The sequence below is a fragment of the Phoenix dactylifera genome, chromosome 3 (assembly GCF_051530095.1).
Source record: "Phoenix dactylifera cultivar Ajwa chromosome 3, Ajwa_hap1_PhDact_Kaust_v1.1, whole genome shotgun sequence".
Classification (NCBI taxonomy): domain Eukaryota; kingdom Viridiplantae; phylum Streptophyta; class Magnoliopsida; order Arecales; family Arecaceae; genus Phoenix; species Phoenix dactylifera.
The window spans coordinates 49,751,964-49,764,009 of NC_143192.1; the positions used below are offsets into that span (position 1 = coordinate 49,751,964).

A 12,046-nucleotide genomic window follows, 5' to 3' on the forward strand; every position below is an offset into this window, starting at 1 on the left:
ATGCATGCTGTGGCCGCAGGTTTCTGGCCACAGAGAGCCCAATTCTCATATCAGTCTTGTTGATCCAGCGATGCCTGCACTTAGCGCAAAATAATGCATGCTCTGCTTAATTTTGTTTGGCTTCTAACTTACTAGCTGCAAGAGCTGGCCTTCCCCTTCTGGCGGTGGTTGCTTTGTGGGGAGGGGTACTTTATATTAGAAAGTTTTTGAGCCATATGGAACAAGCAGGAACTTTAGATGGTGGGTCTTAAGCTACTATTTCCGGTTTGGTGTTCATTTTTTTGTTTCTTTCAATAAGATAATTTTATTGTAATATATAACAATCAAGACCTTTAATTAAGATATTTCAATTGGTACCCAAAATTTAATCTGCAAGAAAGGAAATGCCTTTCTTTGGACGAATTAGGCATCTGATTTCCTCATATGCATATGTATGTACATACATGTGTGTATATATTGGAATCCATCAGGGGGTCACAAGATGGAGAAAACAGGCTTATAGTGGAACAATGTCATGGTTTTAAAACAGGTGCAGAATTTATAAATCCAAGGCATGCAACATGTTGAGTGCATATTTATATTGTTAACAGAGGATAGAAATAGCCATAATGAATGGAGACAATATAAAAGTTGACTTCATGAACCAAACTGCAGATTCTACATTGTTGCTTCTACTGATTCAGCTTCAGCAGGTTCTGTTGCCACGTTGTTCACACCAAACGTGAAGAAACATTGTCGATTGCAGAATTCAGCTGGCTTATCTTATCATTCAGCGTTTGACGAGTCTTCTGCTTTATCAAAATGCCATCCTATTCTTCAACAGTTCTCACATGTCACTGACATGCAACGTATAGATGTTCTTATTTGTTAAATATGTCAAATCATCACTCAAATGAATGCTGGGGGTCGTCATAAACTGGTGAAAGGGCATGGCATGCTGCATAGCAACATAAGAGAAATGCCCGCAAGGGACAGTGGCTGAGTGCAACATTGATATCACTGTGAATATGTTAAACCTATTTCAGAAAGAGGATCCAAACTCATAAAACTAAACCAACATCAATGGTACTTTCCTCTAAATAATACCTTGAATTCAATTATGTGAGACAAGGATAGCATCATGCACCTAACTACTACTACTAGATAAGATTCTGTCACTTCATAAGGTAATATATCAGTAGAAAAATTGTTGTACCTGTATGCAGCACAGATAGAGAAGCATCGATGATGATTTACTCGCTTTTTCTGGCCAATTTCCAACTGAATTTGATGGCCTACTAATTTCTTCAGTTTGTTGGAATGCAAAACCTTAAATACAAGAAAAAACACTCTTTTGACTATGGTTATGTCGAAAGAAGAGGGCTGACCCTAAAGCTTAATAGTAGGAGGGAGGGGGGGTCAAAAGAAACTCAGGATATGGCAAAAGCATCTTTTTGGATCGAATGGGCTTGTTGGGGGTAATGCGTGTGTGTGATTTTTGGCTTTTGTGATAAATGGTGGAATTTGATACATGGATGTTTATGTAATGAAAACTTTGGAGTGCTTGTGGATGGTGTGCCACATGAGTACTTTCCAACTTCTCGAGGGCTACGACAAGGGTTCCAAACCTAGCCTGTTGATTTTAGCTGAAGAAGTGCTAAGCCGAGGCCTACAGGAGTTAGTATCACTTTCCAAAATGAGATCCCCCAAGAAAGGATAATGAAGAAGAGGAAATAAGATAAATGCTTTATAACAACAAAACATATAATAGATCATCAAAAAGAAACAGAAGGATAAAGCTCGAATTCCCATTATCTTGGTAGCTGTTGCCGTTAGGAATTTTTTTAAACAGTTCCTGAATACGTTGTTTCTTGTGTAACTTGAAAAAAACTAGAGCTTTCTGAGATCAACTTCCCCAACATATAGTCACATAAATTTTCTGATGAGTCCCAAGTCCTGAATTTGTGGACGTGGGGGGTGAAATGCACAGCATGTACTTGCGATATTTGAAATTTTAAATGAAAATGGGAATAATTTTCTACTTATCTTAAATGACTTTAAAAGATCGCACCTTCCAATCTTTAGACTCGACTAATTAAGTTTCAAATTCTGGCTACCTACAACTTGGAAGACTTTTTCTATAATATAGATATTTGTATGGTAATTGTATAGGTTGATATTCTGGGTTCCTTATACATATCGTAAGAAGGCAATCTCTTGATACGTTATTGTCAAAAAATAGAGAAAAATCCTGTCGGTCCATGGCAAGATCAGGCCATTCAAGGGAAAAATTTTGCAGGAAAATAAACAATCAATCCCTAATAAAAGGGATCTAATTAGGGTACATCGATAGGATTGATCTACATGGTGGTGGTGGTGCACGTCATATTGGCCCCCAAGATTATTGTTTCAGCTCGCCAGAGGCATGCCAAGGAAACAAAGTTTTGACTCAATTCAACCATTCAAACACTCAAAAATATGAAAAATCCAAGACATATAACACTTTGTTTTGCTTCTGTAATTTCTTGGGCACGAGGGAGGCTTGAAGATTGAAAGAACAACTTGGTGGAAAGGAGTTCCGGGGTGAAACTTCCACAAGCTAAGGCGGGACAGCTTGAAGAACATGGAAAATGGCTTTATAGCTCCCACGACTATCGGGCAAGACGGCCGAATCAAGAAGACATCCGGAGATTCTACGCGAGAATGCAATAGTCCGACATTTTTTTTTGCCATCGGGTAATTTTGCCGATGATCTTCTACAGGATTTCGGTCAACAAAGTTTCTAAAAACCGGATCTTTCTAATTCGATTGGTTGGTGGAGAGAGAACTCCAAGAAAATACAAAAGGAATGAAGCATCGAAGCGACGAAGCCACCTTAGGAACCGATCGAACAATACAAAATCGGAAGAACCTTTTAGACTTCAACAAACAAGGAAAAGAGAATGAGAAACTCACCGACGAGAGATAGCGTAGCGGACGAGGTCACCATGGCCATTGAAGAGGAGGAGGAATGGTGATAGAGGTGGTATTCAACTATTCATTTGATGGCTTGGGAGGTGGTATGCCATCAGTGGGATTGTCTCTCACTAGTGACAAGCTTTAGACACATGTTGGAGGGGTGGCAGATGCATTCCCTCTCTACAATGGGCAGGGTCACTCTGGCACAGTCAGTTTTGAGTTCCATTTTGGTATACCTTCTGTCTAACTCTATTCTCCCAGTGGCTTTGTTGAGATCATTTGAAAGGCTTATTAGGGATTTCATATGGGGGAGGCATTGTCATAGAGGTGGTATTTATTTGATGGCTTGGGAGGTGTTATGTAAGCCGATCAGGCAGGGCGGTTTGGGGGTGACTTTATTGATGGTGAGACGGGAGGCATTGGCGATGTGACATGCAGCCAGAGTACTGCTGGAGCCTGATAATATGTGGTCCTCTTTGATGAGGGCCAAGTATGGGAGCCTACTGATTGGTATCCGCGCATGTCGTCATTATTCACCCATATGGAGGGAGATCTACGCCAGAGCTCCTTTGGTGCTGCCGACGATCAGATGGGCGGTAGGCGATGGTCGTTCCATTGATGCTCTGGAGGATAGTTGGGTGATGGAGCTTCCTATCAGTCGTGTGCCGATGATGGCGGATACGGACAGGCTACAGGGACTCAGGGTTTGTGATCTGATTGTCCCAAGAGAGGGACAGTGGCGTGAGGGACTGGTACGGTAGATGTTTGGAGAGCAGTTAGCGGCGAGGTTATGGCGTTACCGGTACCGTCACGGGAGGAGCCAGACAGATTGATTTGGGAGCCGACGGGTAGGTCGAGAGTCCGTGCCAAAGATCTTCATTCTTGGATTAGCAGGGTGCCAGACAGACAGATCGATGCGGGTTAGATATGGAGGTTGAGGTTGCATCCTCGTGTGGCGCTCTTCCTTTGGAAGATAGTCTGAGGTTGCCTCCCGACCAAGAGCATGTTGGTTAGACATGGGGTGAGGATGACCTAGTTTTGCAAGGTATGCCCGGATCTCGAGGAGTCTATATGTCATGTCTTACTCCTTTGTTCGAGGGCAGTATAGATTTGGAGCCGTCTGTCTGCGCCATTACCCCTGAGATGGGAGTCAGTGGAGGATTTATTATAGTTCTTGAGGAACTCTTCTAGGAGGCCTAGCACAACTGAGCTGGGGGTAGTAGTTGCATGTCTAGCTTATCATATATGGCTGGATAGGAATGGACGCTTGTTCGAGGGGAGAGGGTCGCTCCCGAGGATTGTGGTGAACGGAGCCGTGACCCAGGCAGTGGAGGTCTTTTCTGTGACTCTATCGACTTCATCTGAGTTGGCTAGGGATATCTGGGTTACCTTTTCTGCTATTGCAGCGCCTAGGTATGCTTATCTTTCTTGGGTACCCCTACCCCCTGGTTATCTTAAGGTGAATTTTGATGACGGTATGGCGATGGATAGAGCTTCTGGTGGAGTAGGCTTTGTTGTTAGGGACCATTATGGCAGATTGATTGCAGCTGGTGGTCGGAGCACACCTGGTTTGACTGTTATTGGGGCGAAGCTACGGGCTGCTTAGGAGGGCATCCGATATGCGAGATGTGTGCTGGGTGTCGACAGATTGTGTATTGAGGGAGACTCTGCCACGGTAATTGGCTGGATATGGGGAGGGGATAGGTATGGCGACGGTCATCCATTGATTCGGGAGATTTGCAGATTGGTTCAGGAGATATTCGCTGTTCAGATTGGTCATGTGTTTCGTGAGGTGAACAAAGCTGCGGACTAGGTAGCCTCATACATGGCACGTCACTCTGGGGACATCATCTGGACGAGTTTAGGGGGTGTTTCCCATCTGTTGCATTGTTTACTTTTTTTTGATTTGGCAGGATGTACTCAAACTTGATTTATTGAAATTGAAATGCCGTTTTGATAAAAAGAAGAAGAAGAAGTAGTAGAAGAGGAGGAGGAGGAACGGAAAAAAAAAGGGGCCAAAAATACTATAATTGCAAATTCCTGGCTAAGAGCCACCTTCGTTTATTGGCTTCGCTCAGGGCCGGTCCGGTCTTTTCTCGAAAGCCCGAACCCGAACCCCTTAAGACTTTATAAACCCCGAGAACCCTTGTTTTTCTTCTCCTCCGGACCCTGATCTATCTGACCACCCATTCGATCTCCATCAGGTCCTCCTAACCCTAACCCTAACCCTAGCAGGAGAGGAGGAGAGAAGACGACGCCGTCATCGATGGAGCTGGGGGCGTCGGGGATGTTCGTGCCGGCGCAGACGGTGGGGACGGTGCTGTGCTGCATCTGCGGCGTGGCGATGGCCCCCAACCCGGCCAACATGTGCTTGCGCTGCCTCCGCTCCCGCGTCGACATCACCGAGGGCCTGCCCCGCCACGCCGCCGTCGTCCACTGCCCCGAGTGCCGAAGCTACCTCCACCCCCCGCGCACCTGGGTCCGCGCCGATCTCGAGTCCAAGGAGCTCCTCGCATTCTGCCTCCGCCGCCTCAAGCCCCTTACCCGTCTCGTCCGCGTCGTCCACGCCGAGTTCGTCTGGACCGAGCCCCACTCCAAGCGCCTCCGCCTCAAGCTCCGCGTCCAGCGCGAGGCCCTCCACGGCGCCATCCTCGAGCAGTCCCACCTCGTCGAGCTCACCATCCACGACCAGCTCTGCCTTGCCTGCTCCCGCGCCCAGGCCAACCCCGACCAGTGGTCCGCCGCTGTCCAGCTCCGCCAGCATGTCGCCCACCGCCGCACCTTCTTCTTCCTCGAGCAGCTCATCCTCCGCCACGGCGCCGCCGTCCGCGCCCTCCGCATCGCCGAGGCCGACCGTGGCCTGGACTTCTTCTTTGGCAGCCGCTCCCACGCCGTCAAGTTCGTCGAGTTCATCTCCGGCGTTGTCCCCGTCCGCTCCCGCTCCGACAAGCAGCTCGTTTCCCACGACCTCAAGAGCAACATCTACAACTACAAGCACACCTTCTCCGTCGAGATCTGCCCCATCTGCCGCGAGGACCTCATCTGTCTCCCTCCCAAGGCCGCCCAGGCCCTCGGCAACCTCGGCCCCCTCGTCATTTGCACCAAGATCTCCAACTCCGTTGCCCTTCTCGACCCCTTCACCCTCCGCTCTGCCTTTCTCGATGCCAGCCAGTACTGGAGGGCCCCCTTCAGGGCCCTGCTCTCCAGCCGCCAGCTTGTGGAGTACATCGTGCTCGACGTCGAGGTGGAGTCCTCGGAGGTCACCGTCGGGGGATCGAGGTACTCCCTGGCTTATGCCCAGGTGGCCCGGGTGTCTGATTTCGGAAAGAACGACAACATCTTCACAATCCGAACCCATCTCGGCCACCTCTTGAATCCCGGCGATTATGCCCTAGGTTATGACCTCTATGGGGCCAATAGCAACGATCTCGAGATTGACAGGTATAAAGGCCTCATCCTGCCAGATGCGGTTCTGATAAAGAAGAGCTACGAGGAGAAGCGCCGCAGCAGAAGTGGAAAGCCTCGACCTTGGAAACTGAAGAGCTTGGACACGGACGTGGACAATACCTCCAAGAGCAGAGCTGACGAAGAGAAGAAGAATGCCGAATATGAGGAGTTCTTAAGGGACTTGGAGGAGAACCCTGAGCTGAGATTTAATATCTCGTTGTACCGCAACAAAGATTATCAGCCATCAGAGATGGCTTCAACGGCTGGCGGGGATGATGTTCCTTCCGTGCCCTTGGAGGAGCTGCTTGCTGATCTTGATCTGTGTGATCAAGAGGAGGAAAATGATAATGCTGGTAGCATGATGGAGTGATTTGTCTGACCGCATCCATACCGGTTAATCCTTAGTTCATCGATGAAGGTTTGAGTTGGGTCTTCTTTTATATTATATATGCTTTTTCGCTCCAGAAGTTTTGAATGTTGCTCAGTGTAGCTTCTAGTTGTTGGGTGATTGGCTCAAAATTAGTTTTGTTTTGTTTTTAACACTTTTTTTCAAGAGCTTGATTATGTTTGGTCATAGCTAGATTTCCTTTTGTTTGGGTTAATAATTGTGTTGGACCTGTGAGACCCTTTCTGTTTTGTTGCACAGGGATGTTATAATTTAAGAAATGCACAAATACATTTATGAAGGGAAAAAAGTTATTTATTGATAAAATTTGCAGTAAATTTTAGCGTGTAGTGCTTCATAGCTTTAACTTGTGCATGGACTTTGTGTGATTACTTTCAAAGTATGATTGCTGCAAAACTTCTGGAGGGTGAAATCTTTAAAAATGGAAGGCCTTGTAATGTTGTCACAAATGAATCCCATTCTATATATATATATATATATATATATATATATAGAGAGAGAGAGAGAGAGAGAGAGAGAGAGAGCTGGTCCTAATGGATGTTCTTCTTGCATCTTAATTTGATAGTTTTCATCAACTTTTGGCATGGGTGTTGGTTATGTAGAATAGAGGTGCTAGTGACAAGTGCATGCCATTCTGAAGATAGAGGCAGCTCTAATGTGTATTTTCATTGTTCCTTAGGCTGATGAGGTTTATCAGTATTTGGCATGCTTTGTGACTATATATATTAAAATTTTCTTGACAACATTATTGGGAAAATGAGATGTGAATGATGTTCATTGGGAAAATGAAGTTTGGATGATGCTTGAGACTTTTGTGTCGAACTTTATACTTTCCATGGTCAGTCATGGCCTGGGAGAGTTGTTTTATTTTGTGTGTGTCAAGGGTAGAAATTTGTATGTATTGGATGTTTGTACTTATTTTGTATGTAAGAGATAGCAAACAAATGAAGTATGATGTCACTTATTATGTATGTAAGAGATATCAAACAAATGTTATTAAACAGCTGGCTAGATGCATAGGTGGGTTCTCTAGCCTTAGCAATACGCATTTTTTCTGGTCCTTTCATCTTTCTCAAGTAAGGTAGCTCAATTTTCACAGTCAGCTACTTTTCTTCTCTTGGTGATGTCTTTGGGATGTCTTTGGCTGGTCAGAAGAACATATAGAAAAGGTAAAATGGAGAAGACATGGTTGGCATCCATAGAGAAAGTAAGTACTAGCAAGGAAAATCTCACCATCAGTGGGAAAGGTAAATATGTGTCATCAGTTAATATATCTGCTGGCATAAGAGCAAAAAAGGTTCTTTATTTGTCTCCTAGAACATTTTGGGGTGACTTCCTAAATTGCATGATTATCTCTTTAGTAACCCTAATATTTGCTGTCAGCAATTGGCGGAAAAGTTCATGGAAAGTGCATCGCTGCGGAAACATAATAGTTGACCTATTCTTTGACATTGGTCTGTGGTCCTATTGGTGTGGATTGGGCCAAGACTACACATTCAGAATAAATTAGATTGTACCGACTGACAATATTCATGACTCAAGGGAGGCCCTGTTGCTCCTATTTTCCATTGCTCTTTGTTTTCAAATTCAAGTCCAATGTACCTTTCTCCAACAATCATCTCCCCTTGTCATGCGCCAAACTTCCACCAAAGGTTAGTCATTCTTTTGCTTCGTCTCTCATCTATGTTGCTCATTTCTGCTTGATTTAATGATAAACATGTTTTGTTGGGTGTCTTTCTTGAGGACTAACTGGTCTGATCTGAACCAAAAACCTTACCCTCCCAGCTTCCTATCTACAAGTGCAACAAGAGAAGGTTCATTTTCTTTTATATTAAAAAAAATGGTATTAAGATTTCAAATGAGGTTATAGATGTTAATTAGTGTCAATATTTCTTATAATTATGCATTTATTCCTTTAGTTTTTTTTTTTTTGTTTTCCTTCACTGGTTAAAATTTTAGCAAAATATTGTCTTCAAGACTGTAGATATTGTGGTTTTTTTTTTTTTACAAAAAACAAAAGGCAATGTGATTTGAAAATAAACCTAGTTTTCACTATGATATACTGGGGCAAGAGGCAGTTGTATCATAAAAGAATTTTGAAATGAGAACACCAAAATAATGCTCATAATACAGTGTATTGTTGCTAAGTGATTGTAGCAGCGAGTGCTACAATATCTTTGCAGAGCTACGTATCATTGGAAGCTTATCGTAGTAGTGAGTAATAAAGAAGGACTAAAGATAATTGGGGATGGCAAGTCTTCTTAAGAGAGGGCTGGACAGATCAGTAGGGGAAAAGGTACGTGCTTATGTGGAAATGGGCATTGCGTTATTTTTATAACTTGTTATTGCATGTATGTAAGTTCAAAAGCATATTAATTTTTAATCAATTTTAGAGACATATGCTAACAAATCAAAGGTGATAAGCATATTCTTGCTTTTGATTAATGTATGTTAATCTTTCTCTTTCTATAATTAGCTGAAGGGATCTTGAAGGCTTTTTGCCTGAAGAGGAGAGTGTACGTCAAGAAGTGAAGCCTCTAAAAACTAAGCTTACAAAGCTGAGAGAATGCGTGTTAAAACTAGCATTGTGACCAGAATTAGGGTAGCATAGTAGTGATATTATAAATAATGGATCTGCTATGCATTTCACCGTAATAATGCTATGGGCATAAAGGCTGGCATGTATGGATCATAGCCTGATATGAAATGAAAGACATTGATATTATTATATTTGTGGTTTTCAAGAATGTTATAAATACAAACCAGAATAAGACCACATGACCAGCTGTTCTAAAATGTCTCCAGAAGCTCAGGAAGTTCATACAGGACATTCATAAGAAGGATTTCAGAATTTTAGATCAGTTTTTGTAGTATGAAGTATTCACGGATTATGCAGGATGATGTGTGACATTTCGCTGAGTCAAGAAATTTGAACTTTTTGGAGAAAAAAATCTTATTTGCACTGATTTTTTTAAATAAGCCGATGAATGGCTCAATGCTGTGTCTGACAATCAAATGCTTGGACTATGGCGAGAGGATGGCTTGTTTTGATTAGCTTGATACTTTGGTCTCTTTTTCCTCGCTTAAATATTGTTGTATGTAGTCACGTTTTATCCATCTGTACTTTGCGAGAGGATGATTGTTTTTTCATGTGTATTTTGATGTGTACGATGCTTTGGTATCTTTTATCAACTTTTTTACGTTTTCATTATGTGATTGAGGTTTCGTCCATATTCATTTTTCAAATAAGTTCTAGTGTGACGAGTGATCAAAATGACTTTGTTGCTTGTATATACATCTAATAAACTTTTCATTCTATCGGCACTAAATCTCGCCATTGAGTATATTTGGAAAATCTACAATGGTAGTGTGCTTGCACTCAAGGCATTAATTAATTTATGTCGTGGATCTCCAAATATAACAGAAATCTTCTTTAGTTTTTTTTTTGTTTAAATCTGTTGTTAATGATGGTTTTGATTGTTACTGGCGAGGAACATGGCCTACACTAAAAATAAGTTAATAAAAAGTTGGAACATTTGAGAGATGAGAAAGATAAACTCCATGGATTAGATAAAAAGTATGGATATTTTTGTTTATTTTAAATTCTAAAAAAGTCTAGTTGGGAATGTGGAATAAAGATGGATAGATATTTCTGTTTTAAACTAATAAAATCTAACTAATTTAGGATATCTAGAAAGACTTGCGTATATAAGAAATAGAGACAAAGGAATAAGTTAAGGTGCACATAGATTATATATCTAATATTTTAATCTTTTTTTTTTTTTTGCAGATATAAGGAGCTAAGGGTATTCTAATAAAAATTTAGATAGATCAAATTTAAAATGGTATATTCCTCTCTCCTTTAATAATATGGTATGAATTTATCATCTTCATAGCACAAAAGTACCCAAAAAAAAAAAAACATAGAGATGGATGGTTATTTTTCTCTTAACATTTACTTAGTTGCCGATCCAACGTTTTTTTTCTTTCCCTTGTATGTGCATCGTAATGAATGCATAGCTGAAGGGTAGATTTTGAAATAGGCAGGATTTCATGAGAATCGTCTGTGTTTTGATTGGTGAAATGACAATCATCTTTGAACTTCCAATTGTAGCATCTCGTTTGATCTATGGTAAAATTTTAAACTGTAATTGGATTATTACAAAGACATTGAGCTAAAAAGAGCCTTCTTTGGAGTAACCCCCGAGTGGAAAGCCTACTCAGGGTTTCTAGCTAAAACCACAGCGGAGGGTATTTTGAAGTGATAAATGTTGTGTTCGATGGCTTGCGTAAGCTGTTCAGTAAGTGGATTTGCAACGACTGTTTGGGACTGTAGTGAGAAGTTAAAATTGTGTTCGCATCTCCACATTTGTAAGTTAGGAAAGTAGCATCACATCTTTTAGATCATCTTTCTTACGTTGTTATGGCTTTTTGCCAGCTTAATGAGATTGCACCAAGTTAATGCTGGCACTTGGCTTGTGGAGTGCAGGAGAGGCTGATTCTGAAGGCAATGTTTGAAGGAAATGGTTACACCGAACTCCTATCCTTTTTAGCTAAGAGTGCTGCTTCCTGAACCACTCCTTTCCCCGGCTCATAGCACCAGCTTCTCGTGTCTTTTTTTGTAAAGAGAGGAGTTTCAGTTGAGTGTGCTCGATAAAGAATGATAGAGTTTCAGTAATATGTTCTATCAATAATTGTCTACAATACTAAGGTAGTTGTAAAAAGAATCTTATGTATGTTATATATATATATTATTTACTATTATTTTATTGTTATTATTATATTTATAATATAATTAAGTAATTATTTTATGTATTTTAATAATGATATGTATTTGACTCAAAAAAATTCTCCGGATTGATAAAACTAATACTATATGCAATCTAATCAAGTTCAAAGGGAACTAGATTAGGTCTAAGTTTCATTTTATTTTTGGATTTCAATAAAATATAGATTGGATTTGGGTTGTGCCTATCTCGATCAAGTCAACTTGCTTGCTGCCTTGACATGGTTATTTTTTCAATTTCCTGCCATGGAAAGAAAAAAGGTAAAATTTTAAGTCGGTTCAATTCACATAACTAGTTCCACAAGTGAAGGGAGACAATCGGTGTAGCAATTGGGTTGCTTGTGGTTGTTGCAGGTACAACTCTTTGATGGCACAGTTAATCTCGATTCAACCTAATTCATATTTGGGTCATGATTTAAGACCCGAACTTAACCTATAGCTACTTGGGTTGAGTTGGGTTGAAATTAAGG

General features: G+C 41.7%; 1 protein-coding gene across 3 annotated transcripts; it reads left to right on the plus strand.

The window, feature by feature from the left end:
- The first annotated feature begins 5,078 nt into the window (after window positions 1–5,078).
- Window positions 5,079–11,431, plus strand: NMD3 (nonsense-mediated mRNA decay NMD3 family protein). 3 transcript variants are annotated; one of them, XM_088718842.1, is made up of 2 exons: window positions 5,079–6,802; window positions 11,280–11,431. In XM_088718842.1, exon 1 carries the CDS (start codon window positions 5,204–5,206, stop codon window positions 6,752–6,754), a length of 1,551 nt encoding a protein of 516 aa, XP_088574968.1. In that variant the 5' UTR covers window positions 5,079–5,203; the 3' UTR covers window positions 6,755–6,802; window positions 11,280–11,431. The 3 variants fall into 3 exon arrangements, with proteins under 3 accessions (XP_088574968.1, XP_088574969.1, XP_088574970.1); XM_088718843.2 differs by lacking the exon at window positions 11,280–11,431 and adding an exon at window positions 11,229–11,246; XM_088718844.1 differs by lacking the exon at window positions 11,280–11,431 and adding an exon at window positions 9,273–10,574.
- Window positions 11,432–12,046: the final 615 nt, after the last annotated feature.

Bases quoted from the DNA above. Each gene is read 5' to 3' on its own strand.
- NMD3 (XM_088718842.1), top strand. From the start codon at position 5,204: ATGGAGCTGGGGGCGTCGGGGATGTTCGTGCCGGCGCAGACGGTGGGG.